At 41.6% G+C, this 16,469-nt stretch overlaps 2 protein-coding genes across 3 annotated transcripts; both read right to left on the bottom strand.

Moving 5' to 3' along the window:
• Positions 1–1,159: 1,159 nt before the first annotated feature.
• LOC137871293 (proline-rich nuclear receptor coactivator 2-like) lies at positions 1,160–5,012 on the bottom strand. The gene is made up of 2 exons (XM_068709058.1): positions 4,452–5,012; positions 1,160–3,204 (listed from the first exon to the last, which is right to left on the bottom strand). Exons 1-2 carry the CDS (start codon positions 4,713–4,715, stop codon positions 2,740–2,742), a joined length of 729 nt encoding a protein of 242 aa, XP_068565159.1. The 5' UTR covers positions 4,716–5,012; the 3' UTR covers positions 1,160–2,739.
• A 1,805-nt stretch (positions 5,013–6,817) lies between these two features.
• LOC137871292 (cysteine-rich protein 2-like) lies at positions 6,818–16,250 on the bottom strand. Of its 2 annotated transcripts, none has more exons than XM_068709055.1 (8): positions 15,564–16,250; positions 10,722–10,816; positions 8,975–9,032; positions 8,728–8,859; positions 8,489–8,557; positions 8,246–8,408; positions 8,089–8,146; positions 6,818–7,385 (listed from the first exon to the last, which is right to left on the bottom strand). In XM_068709055.1, the coding sequence occupies exons 1-8, from the start codon at positions 15,604–15,606 to the stop codon at positions 7,380–7,382; spliced, it is 624 nt and encodes a 207-aa protein (XP_068565156.1). In that variant the 5' UTR covers positions 15,607–16,250; the 3' UTR covers positions 6,818–7,379. The 2 variants fall into 2 exon arrangements, with proteins under 2 accessions (XP_068565156.1, XP_068565157.1); XM_068709056.1 differs by having other exon boundaries at positions 8,246–8,340; positions 15,564–16,237.
• Between the last annotated feature and the right edge of the window lie 219 nt (positions 16,251–16,469).

The raw sequence follows: 16,469 nt of genomic DNA, 5'->3' as shown, positions 1-16,469 counted from the left end.
CTCTCAGTTGGTTCTGCGTCTCATCACTTTAGTCCAGACTGAAGTATCTCAACTATCTGATTAAACTTAGTGATTAGCTTTTCCTCCATCGACCACCATCGTGTCAACATTTCTATTTTTCCTATATTTTGATTATTGACCAAATATCTGCAAAACCAATTCAGACGTACTTTGTGTTTAGTGCTAATTAGCAAGTGTTAGCATGCTAACACACAAAACTAAGACGGTGAACATGGTTACTATCTGCTTAACTTCAGCAATCTTGGCACTATCAAGGTTTCACTTATTGTCTTTGTACAACACAGGGTTGCACAACTAAATGCAGTTGTGTCGTCATATTTCGCAATACTTCTGTATCTCTTGTATTGCTTCTCTGTAAAAGTTAACAAGAACTTAGCACGGGAATAAAGCTTTCTTAGGTTAAGTAAACAGGAGGGGGTTCATGTTAGAATGCTGATGTTAGCATTTAGCCTAGCTCAGGTCAACAGTATGCGTATGTGTACCACCTCACGTTGGAGTTATGCAAAGACACACAGAACAACTTACCGTAGAGTGATCGAATAACAACCGTCCTTTATACGCTTTCTAAACAAGCATAAAGAAACGCTACACGGGTAAAGTCGACACTTTGGGTTTCACACGGGACATGGACAGTGGTCTCCTGGGTGAAAGTCCTGTGTTTGTTTGACCCTTGACTTTCTTGCTTGTTGTGCCATGGAACTTTCAACATTATATTCAAACTTGAAATTGACAATTGAAAGTTTCTAAAAAGGGGAGAAGAATTGAGATGAATTTCAAAGTAAAATATTTCAGAGCTATAAAACTAAATTGCTAAACTTCAGCGGCAATTAAATATTAAATATTCAGTGGTGATTACATTTCACAAATATTCTCATAAGATTAAAATCCTTATGATCATCATTTGCTTCCATAGCAGGGGCTGAAGTATCAGAAAAATGTCTGCATTCAATCTGAATTCTAGGATCTTTCCAAATGAAGATTTAGTGTCAGGATCGTTGGGTTTATTTGGTGAATTTTCTACATTTTTCTCACCATTAACTTCAATAATGTAGCTCTGGATGAAACATATCTTGTTTTCTGTCATTAAAAAGACAAATAGTGTCATGTTCCCTTCCTAGTAATAAACACAGAAGCAACATTAAACGGGGGGTAACCAATTATTTTAATATTTTTAATTTAGATATGAAAGAAATTCTTCATAAAACACTTTTTTTCACCCACCCACATTGTGGCATGGAGGCGTGTTTTTACCCACATCCTTAGAGCTGGAATGGAATCATCTTAAAACACTGTAATAAAATGGGCAGTTTTTTCTTCAGTAATACAATTTTCCATTAGCGTGACGTCACAGAGGTCAAGAAACGAGATCCAGCAGGCGTCTGCTTCCACAGAAACCACTCGAGATAAAAAAAAAAAAAAGAATAAAATGAAACCCGGTACATAATCACAAGATCAACTGTGCCAAATTCACCGCATTACCGCACTCTGGGTAAACAATATTTGTGCTTTGAAGTACCGTAAAGAAATGAAACGTGATGAAGTGTGTGAAAACGATAAAAGTGAGACTACGTCCACGTGAAGCTGTTTACAACATGAAAACAGCTGAATCTCTTCTTCTTCTTCTTCTCCTCATTCAGAAAACGACAAAGCTGCCGTCACAGCGAACATCTGGTAGAGCACAAACGTCTTCAGTCCTCATTACGTCATATTGTTTTAAAAAAAAAAGGTCAGAAACGTCTGTTGCCTTTCACCACGGATCCTATAGCGACACACGGAAATGTCTTCTTCCTGTTTGTTCTATTTGGACGTCTTCATTTCAGAAGCTGGAAGCAGCAAATGACTCTTTTCTTTGGGCGTTCGCCACTTATTCGCCGCTTATTTTAAACATCAAGTGCAGGTTTCCACTGGGGGGGGGGGGCTTTGGGGGCGACAGACACCGGATCAGAAAACGATGCTTTAAACTCAGCCGGCTTCATGCGGACAAACTCTAAGTCAGTGCAATAAAGAGCCAACGACTAACACAGCGCTCTGTCCGGAGGCTGGTCGCGTGAGACTCTCCTCTTTGTCGTCTTCGTCTTCCGTGGTCCCCCGGTTGGACTTTTGGCTTCTTGCGACCGGATGGTAAACATCTGGAGCTTTTTGCTCCTTTTTTTGACAAGTGGCCGATCAAGCATCGGAGCGTCATAATCACGTATTCCTGCTTTTCAGTGCAGAATCGGTTAGAAAAGTATTTCTCACGTCACGCTAAAAGAGCCTCAGTGGGTCAGTGTGTGTTTGTTTTGGTTCTTTTTTTTTTCCTTTCTTTTTTTTTTTGTGGAAAAACCTCAGTAACAAAACTAGAATCTCTGTTAAAACAACGAGGAAAAATATACAGAAATATATGTTTACAATATATTTTGTACATTAACATGAGCTCTTTAAAAATAACAAAATACACACACACACACACACACACACACACACACACACACACACACACACACACACACACACAGAAGGCTGCCTTTTGAAAAGTGTTCACAGAGAAAGTGTGTCCCGTGTGAACGCGGTTCCCCGAAACGTCCTCGAGCGCCGGCAGCGCGTCGATTCACGGTTAATTGTACTACAGTCAATAAAAACTCCCGACATTGTGTTGCAGCGTGTTGAAGGCCAAACGTTACCGTAACGCCCGGTTTCCAATTTCTTGTCACTCGGCGCCGCGTCCTGCGTCGGACGCGGTCATGACTTCTGTTGCACCTTCAGCAGCGACTTCAGATGAACGCTCATCTGCTCTCGGCTCCGGTCGCTCCGCCGAGGCTCGTCCTCGCCGACCCAGTGGCTGGGCGGTTTGGGCAGGACGCTCGGTGACGGCGGCTCGCTGAACTTGGCTCCGGCGTAGACCTTCTCGCCGTCTTTGAGGTGTTCGGGCGCGGCGTCGCCGGCCGGCGCGTCGCCGGCCTTCGCGTTGCCGGAGGCGCGGAGGGGGGTCTTCTGCTCGCGGTGGAGGGGGGCGGGCTTGTTCGGGCCGCTCTTGTCCTTCTTCTTCGCGGAGAGAGCCGCTCCGGGGCTCTGGCCCTGCTTGGGCTTGTGGCTCCGTGTGATCATGTTCTGGGTGATTTGGTCGTGTCGGGGAACGGTGCGAGCAGGTTGGCCGCCCGGCTGCGCGGCTACTCGCTCCGATCTGCCGCCTTTGGATTTCAGCAGCTAAGAAACCGAAACAAACCGTCATTATCAGAAATGGATCAGAAAACATTTTGTAAAAACCTAAACGGTGTAGGAGCATGTTATATAGTTTAGCAGCTTGTTTTTAGGTTTATAAAGTGAAAGGAGGACGGAGGACGTTCGCTGTCTGGAAGCTTCAACCTCAGACCTTCACCACCACCACACATCCTCCACGTTAACCTCCTGTATTCACCCGTTCACCACACGGGATTATATTTAAAAAAAACTCTTATTTATCACTCAATAAGTACCGAACATTTATCATAGAGGGAAAGTCGGAACACAACTGTTAAATTAACACTTTTAAGTAAAAAAAAACAAGGAAAAAAAAAACAGATTTCTACATATTTTTGAGTGTTATGAACCCTGCACTGTTGATATGACTTTCCTCTCACTTTTGAATTTGACAGACAGCCTGCAGCCAGCAGTCAGCAGCCTGCCTGCAGTCAGCAGCCTGCAGCCAGCAGTCAGCAGCCTGCAGCCTGCCTGCAGTCAGCAGCCTGCCTGCAGTCAGCAGTCAGCAGCCTGCAGCCTGCCTGCAGTCAGCAGCCCGGGGCTTCAATACCCGTTTCAGCTGCTAGCAGAAAGAGGAAGACAGGCTGGTTCGCCACACTTTCGATTCTTGCACAAGGATTAGTAACTGCGTCACGTCCAACTGCCTCTGCTATAGAGGAGTCTATCACGATCAAACCCACTGTATTACTGTTCATCAACATTTGGATTCTTTTTTGGTAGAGTTCTCCATCTTTGTATGCGGCTTATCACTTATTAAAAAAAAGATGATTTTAGGAATGTAAATAAGATTACAACCGGCTTCAACACATGCTCATCTGTAGGACAGTAGAGTGATCACTGGGTCTACAACTCTTAAATAGTTAGAGAAGTAATGGAGGTTTAATTTGACAGAGACCAGGTTCAGGTCTTCTAGTGTCTTATTGTTTTTTTTAATAGTCCCAAACTCACATATTCAATGTAGCATCATAACACAAACCAAAATATTCACTTTTTGTTTGCTTAAATATGACTTCACCATGACGATGCAGGTGTAAACTATATTTTAGGGATTATATACCTCACCAGACTAACTGGTTAGCAAAAAAAAACAAAAACCCGAACTGCAGTAAAGACAAGAAGAAGAAGAAGAAGAAGAAGAAGAAGAAGAAGAAGAAGAAGAAGAAGAACAACAACAACAACAACAACAACAACACACCAGGACGTTGTAACGTTACCTCTTTTTTAGCTCCCTGTTTGAGGTTATGCAGGCTGAGCTCGGTACCGGACTGAGCTGCGGGTTTGTTGGCAGACAGAGCTGCCAGAGTGTTGTTGTTGTTGTTGTTGTGGTCGGATAGCCGGATGTGCAGCTTCCGGCCTCCTCTCTTCTTCTTCGTCTTGTTGCACGCGGTCACCCCATCGCCGCTGCGAGACACCATCGACATCGGGTTGTTGTTTTCGACGTTGGCTTCATCGCCGCGAGCCGGAGATCCGGCCAACATGTCCTCGCGCTGGCGAAAACATAAAACGCTATAAACATAAACACGCTGTGAAAGCTATCGGTTAGCTTTGTTAGCGTAGCTAGCTGCTTCTTCTTCGCGGGCGGATTTAAACACGTTCTTACTTAAATAATAATAATGTTATACTGTCGTCTCAGAAGTTCCCGATGGTCAATTTATGGAATATTAAATTATTTCAAATATTTTCGTCTTGCTAAAAACGATGGACGTCCTTTAATCCCGAGATGGCGACGGTGCCAGTGAGCTTTTAAGCGGAAGTAGCGTGTTAGCACAGACAGACGTTAGCTTGATCACAACATACAACGTCCGGTGATGTTTTTTTTCAAAATAAAACGCTCTATTGTCAAATACAGAGACGAGATAAAATAAAATAACCTTTTATTAGTAGTACACTATATACTATATACACTATAGTGCAAACAAGAGAAAACAAGATCAAAACAAGTATTAGAAATAAATTAATAAGTAATAAACAGTAATGAATATTAACTAAGTACAAATCCACAATAACTTAAATAAAACTAAAATTATTATATATACAGACAGAAGATTTGTTTTATTGCACGGTGTATTTATATAGCTCAGATGTGTAGTGTTGTGTTTTTAGTGTTAGACGCAGTGCGGACTGTGGGATATGTAGCTACTTGAGATTCAAGAAAATATGTGTTTGAACATGGGACGTTGTTTAATCAAAGGGTCTGTGATATTAAAAAACGTGAATAAATAAATGTATCGGTCCTTGTTTTAGAGCAATAAACTTGCCATCAAGTACAACTTTTCAAAGATACACTGCGTGTTTTCTGGTACTGTCTTATTAAAAACATAATAAAAATGTTCACTGTTCACCTCCAGCAGAAATCACCGTGGAACCTTTTCAGTGAGTTTGTTTGATCTGAGTATTGAGATCATTAACTTATGTAAAAGTACCAAAATGTAAAAAATACCTTGCCACAAGTAAAAGTATAAAAAGAATTACCAGGGAATACAGTTTTATTTTTCGATAATCAAATTTAAATATATTAATTGTAGTATTGGAGAATAAATATTGGAATCAGCAAATAAAATACTTACTTTTTAAGTTTTGAATTGTGGAAAACTTCTTTCAGGTTAATTAAACTCACACAGAATATTCGCCCTAAAATAGATAATTTAATACTAATAGGTGAACAAGCAACATCTCAATGCTGTTGTACTGGGAAGTAATTGGATCTGTGACAATGTGCCATGTTTAATTTGCTAATTAAATATTTTTTATGTAAATGTAAATTTGCAAATTTGTCAGATTAATGCAGCGGATTAAAAAGCACGAAGTATAAAAGTGTAGTGGATGCATAAAGTACAAGTACTTTGAATTTGTGATCAACTGCTATACTTTCCATCACTGGTTACTGCAGTATTTTCACAGTAAATTGTCACTTCCTTACATACTTTTATTTTGAAGACAAACTCTCCCTACTTCCGATAGCATTCCGTTTACGTCAACGAATCTCCACTTCCGGGGATCTGTTTCCGGTAAGGGGCGTTTCTGACTTCATCCTGTCAGTGACATCTCACCTTTTGATTTGGTTAAAACGCTACACGAGATGAAAATACCTCCAAATGACAAATATAGATTATAGAGGTTTGACAGGGACTTAATAATAACAATAATAATAATAATAAAATAGATGACATCACTTCAGCTTCTAGTCTGCACAAACACCATAGTTTATGCAAACTGTGAAGGTGAAAATAGTTTTAGTAGCTCTCCTTGATGTTTCTGACAATTCTTGATGAATTATTATTAATTGTTTATCATTTATCCCCAAACGTGTGTCGGTTCCAGCTTCTTCCTTGTCGAGAATTGCTGCTTTTCTTCGTTAAAATTGTTGTAAATTGAACAGTTTTGCGTCTTGGGATTGTTGGTTGAACAAAACAAACAATTTGAAGACTTTCAGTCTCTGGGAAATTAGCAATTTAGACTATTTTAATTGGTTAATAATTAACCAATTAAATGAAATGTTCTATTTTACTAAACCTAGCCGTATGATAACTTGTGTGTATTTTATTTGTAATAAAATGAACAAACAGACACTGAACACAGGTTTGGTATCACACACTTTTACTGTAGAAAATGTGATGCACTGTTGAAACTCACCTTCATGACATTCAGGAGAAAGCACGTCTCGGTGCTACGGCTACACCTCACCGCCGCTTAGAAGTGGGAAGAACCCGTTCGACAAACACTGACAATACGTTGGTGGGCCGGTACGTTTCACACAGTACATCTCGTAAGTGAGTCTGATAAACTATATTAAATCATGAGTGACACTGGAGCTTTTATCCATAATTATTTGGCAAAGAGAACCAAGAAACTTAAAGGCAGATTTGAAACTCACATGGGAGGACGTGTCGAAGGTTTGTATCAGTACAAAAAAATAGATATATAAACAATATACAAATACAACAGAACGTCTAAATATCCATCCCTGTGATCGCGGTACACATCACGTGTCACCATAGACCGTAGAAGGCAAATCAAAGAGACACGGAGGGTCCTGGAGGTCCTGGAGGGTCCTGGAGGTCCTGGAGGCGGAGTCAGAGCTCAGGGCTGGGCCTCCGCTTCAGCAGGCTCGTCGTAGATGTAGCTGCCCACACCTCCAGTGTTCACGCCTGAGAGACGGCCAGAGCACAGACACTACCTTCAACGGGTCGGTTCACCCAGATACCCACATTTCTTTGATTTCAGGAGAGTTTTTTGCTGTTAATAAATAATAATAATAATAATAATAATAATAATAATCACAAGATAAGATGCTGCTGCCACTTGTGTAACTTGATTGGCCTGAAGTCCTCAAACATGTAAATTGATTACTTTACCAGGACTTTAATAAATATATTAAAGATATTAAAGAGAGTGCACAGATTACGCCATCCGTATATATATATATATATATATATATATATATATATATTAATTCTTGAGTCACGGTTTTATGGAGTTGAAAATGAAAAGTCTTAATGGAAACAAAAAGCTAACCAGGGTCACCGAGGCTGATAAGTGGAGCACTAATGTCATTATTATAGTTTCCTCCTGTCTTCATGTTACTGAGCTTCAATCTGACGCTTTTAAAGCCCCAAAAACTAACATTTCTTTTATAATCAACACTTGAAATGATGAACATGCAAATGACAAGTCAGTCCAAGATGTGAACCATACTTTAGCTTTTGACCTCTTCGCTTAAGATACACGTATTTATTTTTACAAAATGTGGAAAAACACCGGCAACGAGGTCGATAATAATGAGAATAAAGATGAATTTAAATCAGACCCTGTAAACTTAAAAAGTGTCTCAAAGTGTTTCTGACTTCGTACCTTTGGGCCCAAACAGCACAGCGTAGCACGGCTTGTGGCAGTAGGGCTGTCCATCGTGCTGCAACGGGAAACGAGAAAGAAAACCCGTCTTTAAACTCCTCTCTATACTAAAAACATCCTAAATATTAAGGAAGCGTCCGGCGCTGGTGTCTCCCACCTCGGCGTGGCTGCCGGCGGCCAGAGTCTTACTGCATCTCTCGCAGCGCAGACAGGGCCGGTGCCAGTTCTTCCCCAGAGACGACACCTTCTCAGCTGCACACACACACACACACACACACACACACACACACACACACACACACACGCACGCACCATGGAGACTGTCACCATAGAAACCAGCCGCTCTAGTCAGTTAGACACATTCCAACGGCGTGAGATACAAAGACGCCGCTCTGCTTACCGAAATAAACCGTCTTGTTGCATCTGGGGCAGATGTTGGGTCCTCCGGAGAACGAGGAGAAGCTCGCAGCTGATGAAGACACATTGAAGAAGAATGTAATGTATTTATTAGAACACTTTGACCGCGCCATCTTTAGTTTTCACTAAAGAGACTTGAACCAAACATGTTAATCCCTCCAGAGAGCCTTCTCTCCCAGCACATTGGCAGTTTTTTCTATTTCGGCTGCACATCTCTCTCACCCTTCACCGGGCCCCGTGGGGGGGCTTTCTTCTGCTCCTCTGGCTTGCCGTCTGTTTCCACAGAAATGGCAGCAGGGGCCTCGCTGACGGGAGCCTCGTACACGTAGGAACCGGCTCCGCCGATGTTCACGCCTACGGCGCAGGGGGGAAAAAAAACCCATGAAAATAACCGACACAGAGTTGATGCAAACGTTGTCTTTTAACTGAAAAGAAGAAGAAGAAGAAGAAGAAGAAGAAGAAGCTGCACCTTTTGGTCCGAAGAGGGCGGCGTAGCAGGGCTTGTGGCAGTAAGGCGTCCCGTCGTGCTGCGAAACACGAGAGGGAGAGAAAGTAAGGAGTCCAGCCTCTCACCGCTCTCAACCGGAGCGGAAAAGTTTAAGCTTGTCAACTTTTTTTTTTTTTGTGTGTTTAGTGTTTTTGTGTGTTAGTGGATTCACGTAATGCCAAATAACAAATGAGCCAGGACTCGTTCACAGACGTTTACAGAACATGTCTGCTCTCTGTTCACAGGAATTCATAACGCAACGACAGAGCTAAATATGAGCATCTGTTTACTCTCATTCCATCTCTTTGTTCTCTGTGGAAGCCTGTTCCCTGTTGGTGACGCACCACGCTCCTATCCTCAGCTTGACTCTCCGTGTTTCACCCTTTTCAGACACAACAACGTGTTGCTGGCTTTATCTGAACGTGTCTGCAGTGTCACCTGCAGGATTCTATTCCATAGTAAACACAAGAACCGTCCCACCTCGGGGTCTGAAACGTGAAGCCGATGCTTCGCGTGTTAAAGCTGCATTCTCTCTAGTGTCCACCAGGGGGCGACTCCTCTGGTTGTATAGAAGTCTAGTCTAAAATGACTCTACTTCTCTCTTGATTTATTCCCTCAGTAAACATTGTAAACATGAGTTTATGGTCTCAATCTCTAGTTTACAGTCTTCTTCAATACAGCATGATGTTCATTTAGTACATTATGCTCCATTTAGAGTCAAACAGACCATAAAGAGGGGATGATTTAGGGGCGGGGCTACATGCTGATTGACAGGTCTCTACAGCGGTGTTGTGCGGTCTGGGAGTTGTCTGTGTTTTGCTCTTACAACTTTAACCCTTTAACGGGGTTTTCTGGTCACCAGAAAATGTCTTCTTCAGCGTTCGGTTGTATTTAGCTCCACCCTCTCGTGCCACTTCTGGTTGCAAAAAACAAGATGGCAAAAAATGGCAAACTCTAGGCTTCAAAAGGTCAATTCACAAACCAAGGGGTGACGTCACGGTGAATACATCCACTTCTTATAAACAGTAGTTCCTCATTAAGCCACAGAAACTTTCATAGTTGTAAATAACAGGCTGGAAGTATTACTGAACAGTCAGAATCAGAGCTGGTTTAAAGTTAAATTGATCTTTATGTGACAAACTGCACCAAAGAAAGTCAAACGCTCCGAAAGACGAAGAACCTGTTAGGCTCGGTGTGGTAGACGCTTCTACTTTTGACCACAGAGAACAAAACCTCAACAGGAAGTGGGTGGATTTCATTGTGGTCAGATTGTACAGTCATATACGGACTTCTCTGCAGACTTCCTGGGTTGTTAGAAAGCTACTAGAGCATCAAGTTTGACCACAAGGAAACCTCAAACTTCCTGCTGATGTTATCTTCTCTTCATTCAAAGGCCCGGGTCACTTCTCCACATGCTGTGGTTTTACATTCATAACAAGCTCGGTGCAGCTCCTCACCGTCGACGGACGTCCACTAAAAGTGCTGCTTTTTCGCCGCTGACGGGCTCAGATTGTTATTATAAGTGTCTGACAGCTTCATGGAAAGTTCGTCATCGTGTTTCTCGCTCAGAGAAGTCTCTCTAAACACTAAACTACGCCTTCAGCTCTCACTCGTGTTCCCACCGTCACCTCTTGCCAGATTTCAGAAGGAGACTTCTGCCACTAAATGTCAGAATGATAACACATACATGTGGGGGAGAGAACTCGTTCCATTGCCTTGTGTTCATTACCTCAGCGTGGCCTCCGGGGTTCAACGTCTTGTTGCAGCGCTCGCATTTCAGACAGAACTTGTGCCAGTCTTTCCCTAAAGACGACACCTTCTCCGCTGCAGAAGAAGAAGAGACGCAAATGAGGGGTTTATATCAACCTGCGTTGTAAAACCACTGAGGTACACGGTCCTATTTATGGTGTTTATGGGACATGGAGCCCTTCAAAACCAGAATAACGATCCGGCTAAAATGAATGGACCAGGTGCTCAGTCCTGGGAAACCAGGTGATAATAAGACAGAGGAGATACAGTATATATATATATATATATATATATATATATATATATATATATATATAATAAGCCTTAGATTCAGAAACGTAGCAGACAGTGTGTCTGTTAGTATCTGACAAGGCGTAAGTAACTATAAATACACAAGTAACTATAAATACACGCTCTTATCTTCAACGTGACTGTGAGGAAGCCAAGATGGACGACTCTTCTTGATTGGGAGGCGTCACGTGGAATCGATTTTGTTTTTTGTTCTTTCCTCTTCATTTCTTCATTTTAAATATGTTTCCTCTGGCAGTGTGAGTTGTTCTTTTTTTTTTTGTTATTCATTATGGTGGATATGCATTTTTATCAGTTTTGACATTTGGTCTATTTCTGGGATTTTGAGATTCAAAGTTGTCAGAATCAATCGAGATGTTTTGTGATCATTTTTTTTACAACTAATTTTTATTAAAAAAAAAAGGGGGAGAAGTAAAGAACTAAATTACAAGAAAATAAAGGTCTTCTTTGTTTGGGAGGAGAGAGGGAGACTTACTTCTCGTGCCTAACATCATAATACATCGGGTATAGAATTACTGAAGCAGTTTGTCACTTGCTGCCCCTTCACCAGGACTCAGCAGTCGACGACGGCGTAAAACAGTCCGTTAAAAAGTTTCAAAAGCAACCGTGAAACGTCCTTGAGCCAGAATATGCGAGATCAGGCGTGGACAGACAGACGGACGCACTCACAAGAACGAACACATGATCTCCAGAGATAAAACATATAATCTGAATGATGGCGGAGCGGTTTGTTCCATGAGACTACAGTTGAAGTGGTTGAGACACTCGACAGGCTCTTGAGTTCACGTCAACCTAGAGCACATGATCTCCTCTGGGCTTAGAGAGATTCACATCTTGTTGTCTGGTTCACGGTGACTAAGACTTTCTATACAGCTACTGTACATTCCTTCATTCCTATCGCTTGTTCTAACGATAAACGGAACCATCACAGCTACTGGAACTGCCCGACGCTTCCTTCCCTTCCTAAACCTATTTTCAAGTTTAAATGCAGACGTCACAGAAACCTAATTAAGACAATTATTTAATACGCTTTCTGAATGTTTTTTTTGTTCAATTTTAAATGAGGCATTATATGATCAAATGTGTGCAAATTTGCATGAATTCCAAGAACAGAAAAGTCAGGTTCAAAATTCTTGTTTCATTTTTGTTGACGTATTAGAGTCAGAGGTTTTTACAGAAGGAAATCTTGAATCAGAAAACACTGTCAACATTATTAAGATGTGGTATAAATGAGTGTGTGAGTGGTGTGTGGACAAACCCCTCTGCAGAAAGCTTCAGCACACAGAGAGGAATGAAGGTGTGAAGTTTGGTGGATGTCAGAACTACTGAAGTGGAGATTTATGGATCAGAGTCTGAGAAGAACTCCATTTAGAGAAAAGGTCCTTTAATGTTCTGATGCCAATACTTACTGAGGTTAGACTCTGAATGCGTGAGTTTGAAGCTACTACGTTTGGACTTTTAGGAAGGACAGCGGGACGGACGGACGGAGGGAGGGAGGTAGAGAGAGAGAGAGACAGAGAGAGAGAGAGAGAGACAGAGAGAGAGAGAGACACTCCCAGAATACCCCAGCAGAGACCTTGAGGTCCTGATAGAGCGAGACGCTTCCTGTTCAGACTCACTGGCCGGCCTGTCGCTGTGATATGTGACAGGAAGTCACCTTGACACACAGCGAGCACTTTGCATTGATGGTGTGTGTGTGTGTGTGTGTGTGTGTGTGTGTGTGTGTGTGTGTAACTAGTGTGTTCCTATGATGTCATCACCTATGAACTGTAAGACATCATTTCCACCTTTTAGTATTTTCAGAGCTACACCTCCGTTAAAGGTGCAATATAGAGGATTAATGTAGCAGATAATGAAGCTCCAATCTCGCATTATTAAGATTAAAGTTGCTTTATTCATTTATTTTACTTATGAAACTGCATGTATGCATTTCAGTTTTACTCTTTCTTGTCCGGCTTCCCCTCAAAACAGCTTTGTTTGACTTTTAATTGATCTAAAAGCTTTTCAGTGCAGCTCTGTGTGTTTGTTTTCTTGAAATGTATCTTTTTTGTTTTTCCCCATTTGTTGCATAAATGAATACAAATCATATGTCACATCAAAACACGGGATCGATACTGACAACTTTGAAGCTCAAAATCCCCCAAAAAATAGACCAAATGTCTGAGCTTAAAAATGTATCAAATGCAGCAGCAACACAACAACACAACAACACAACAACACAACAACACAACAACTCAACAACACAAGAGGACACACAGGACAGAGAGCAGCATGCTCGGTCGACGCTGCAGGGCGTGGTCTTCCCTTCTCCAGGGACACGAAGAGGAAAGAAGAAGAAGAAAATCGATCCACGTGACGCACGATCAATTATTCACAACGCCATGTGGCGTCTAGCTTCAAAAATGATCGGGAGCTGAAAACTGATCTGTGGGCTCTGAACTCACTCCTGAGTGAGACGATGTCGTCGTCCGGGGAACAGAGAAGGTGATTTAAAAGGTGGACGTACGTGTAAAGGTGGGGATATGTCACAGGCTGTCAGATGACACAGTTCAGATCTGATGGCCGTAAACAAACGGCTCTTATCTAAAGACAGAGAACCAATTATAGCCCAGTCTGCTCTGTGTCCCAGCAGAGCGGCCACCAGCTGAGGCGCTTCATGGACGTTTTTGTTGAGGAACTTTTCAAATATGTATTTATTTAGTAGAAAAGGAAATAAACCCTTGAGGCAGCTTGAGGCAGACCTCCGATCATCACCATAAGAGGGTTACTGGATCAGGATGTCTGCATCACTGTCAGTGGAGTACAAGTAGCAGTACCACAGTGTACAAATACTCTTTGACGAGTAAATGTTCTGCATTCAAAAGCCAAGTATTAGCACCAAAAAAACCCCCACTTGAAGTACTTATTCTGCAGAACGGCACATTTCAGAATAATGTACATTATTGGATTATAATTAGTGATGCATTCATGTGTTCATCACTTGATTTTAATGACTTCATATACTGCCGGGTAGCTTAACTTATGACAACACATCACGAGTAGTAAGTTGATTTACATGTTGTAATAATAACAAGTAACTAGTAACTATGAAACAAACGTAGTGGAGCAAAAAGTGGAGTGGAAAATATCAGTACAATTAGCTCAACATTATACTTAAGTACACTTGAGTAAATGTACTTAGTTACGTTCCACCACTGATTACTGTGATATCCCTGTTGAGACTTGGTTTTGTGTATCGTGGGGTAAAGGAGTGCCGGTGTGGTTTTACTACAGAGTTCCTGCAGGAGTCCGAAAACCAAGACATGAGCATTTTACACGTGCTTTTAACCCAAAAAGAACCAGAGCGACGCTAACTTCCTGTTTGGTTGTCATCTTTACCGTAACCTCCGTAGTTTACAGCCGACACGTTCTCACTCCCAACTCGTCCGAGTACCGACGTCTTGGTCCGCGGCCTGAAGCTTCAAACTACGTACGGCGCTCTAGTTTCCCTCCCTGGCGTCAACTTTCTGCATAGCAGCATTCGTTGGGTCGAGGAAAAGGTCCCGGTTTGGGTCCATATAAGAGCATTTATCACGTAAAATAACTGTGCTCTTTATGTAATGGCCGTGAGGACGTTCTAGACGTTCCGTGAAAAGGTGAAATAACTCAACGTTCTCTTAGTGTCAACACGGATGCATGCGGAGAACTTGATACAGCATCGGAGGCTGGATTCTTAAAAAACATTTTATTAATAGTTCCTATATTTTATTTTGTATTAAAACCTTGAATATTGAGAGTGAGAATGCGGCCCTGGCCAAGATGGCAGCCTAAACGTTTCACATAAAAACTAAATTAGCAGTGTCGCTCGGCAACAGGACAAGTGCATCTTTGAAACAGTTATTAATCCTGTTTTTAACATCCTGCTGTTAATACACGTAGGAGCTTTTATCCAAATTGCACCACTGAGATCTGAAATACAGTCATGTAACATTAGAAATGAATGGGATGAACGCGACTCTAACTTTTCACCCTGTCACTTTGAATGCAGTGTGTACCATAGGTGTGTAATCACCATATTACATTACATTACAGTCATTTAGCAGACGCTCTTATCCAAAGCGACATTAAAAGCGACATTAATGTGCTCCACACCACGAAGCCCCACCTGTAATGGAAAAGTCTGCACATACTGCTTCTACATGTTGATTTATAAGACATGCATTAAGTCACAGGGGATATTTATAACATACAATATTCATGGATGCTTCTTAAAAACAATATTAGATGTGATTATGTTATATTTATAGGACAATACCATGAAATGTACATGTTTTTTTGTCAGTGGGTGCAGGTCGCCTCGGGTCACCTGTGAGCTCTGTGGCTGCGTGGTTCATAATTAATCTCCCTAAAATCAAATGTTGTGCATTAAATAGATGCGCAGATGTAAAGAGGAGAGGACGGTAACACTCCCAGCAGCAGGCAGAGCCTTCGCCTCTCACCGTCGAGCAAGAGACACAGAAAAACACGCACTCACCGAAATACACCGTCTTGTCGCATTTTGGACATTTTGACGCCATGTTCCGTGTGAACAAAGAGTCGTTTTCTGTCGGTGCACCGGCGCTCTGTCTGTCCGCCTCTCCGTCTGCTCAGAGGATGGTTATGGTGGTGCTGCTGGTGCTGCTGGTGGTGCTGGTGGTGGTGATGGCAGAGAACCGACGCTCACTCACATCCTCCCTTTGGCTCGTCCGCCTCATTTGCATAAACCCCGCCCCCGGGATGAGATCATGCCTTTCTCATACAGTAAGATATAAAATATAAATATGTGCATGTTGAAGATTTTCTGGCCAAACCAATTATTATTATGACGCACTGATTCAAAATCCATGACTACAAATATAAATAAGAACACGAACAGCTTGAGCTGCGTGAAGAATTTTGCATTTAAACTTCAACTTTAGATTCCAAACAGATGTTTAGTGGTGTGTGTCCTCTATCATGGGTTCCCTTTTGTGCACCTTATGTACTTTATATGAGAAATAAAAAGGGTAGAAAAGTAAAAAAATATATTAATATATATCAAACTTTCCTAGTTAATTATTCACATTAAGACAATTCGTTTTTGCATAAGTGTTCCATAAATCTCCGGACGCAAGTCGACAAAGTAGTAAAATTAAAACCTAAATGTGTTTTCTGGATGTTTTCTTTCTACTAGTCTGGAAAAAAAGACATGTTATGGAAATAAAATAGACATTAAAATACTGCTTACATGTTAATTGCATACTAGTTTATTAATATGAAATGTGTATGAGAATAAAAGCATTTTACATCATGAGAGTTTTTACCGTTTGCTGTCTGAGGCCTCGTAATGAATGCAAGTCAAATACTCACTTTCCTTTTAGCTGTTTTGGTCCAAATGAAATGCATATAGATTAGAATGACA

Source organism: Cebidichthys violaceus, unplaced genomic scaffold, assembly GCF_023349555.1.
Source record: "Cebidichthys violaceus isolate CVI_PGR_0920_01 unplaced genomic scaffold, fCebVio1.0.p SCAF_14, whole genome shotgun sequence".
In the NCBI taxonomy this organism is placed as follows: domain Eukaryota; kingdom Metazoa; phylum Chordata; class Actinopteri; order Perciformes; family Stichaeidae; genus Cebidichthys; species Cebidichthys violaceus.
This window is presented reverse-complemented; position numbering and strand designations above follow the sequence as displayed.

What these genes read in the sequence shown, in the direction of transcription:
- LOC137871293 (XM_068709058.1), bottom strand. Translation starts at nt 4,715, where the DNA reads ATGTTGGCCGGATCTCCGGCTCGCGGCGATGAAGCCAACGTCGAAAAC. An exon ending in AACAGGGAGCTAAAAAAGAG is followed by an intron (nt 3,205 to 4,451) that starts GTAACGTTACAA and finishes TCGGTTTCTTAG; the next exon opens with CTGCTGAAATCCAAAGGCGG.
- LOC137871292 (XM_068709055.1), bottom strand. Translation starts at nt 15,606, where the DNA reads ATGGCGTCAAAATGTCCAAAATGCGACAAGACGGTGTATTTCG. An exon ending in ACCCCGGAGGCCACGCTGAG is followed by an intron (nt 9,033 to 10,721) that starts GTAATGAACACA and finishes CGTGTTTCGCAG; the next exon opens with CACGACGGGACGCCTTACTG. An exon ending in CCCACGGGGCCCGGTGAAGG is followed by an intron (nt 8,558 to 8,727) that starts GTGAGAGAGATG and finishes TGTCTTCATCAG; the next exon opens with CTGCGAGCTTCTCCTCGTTC.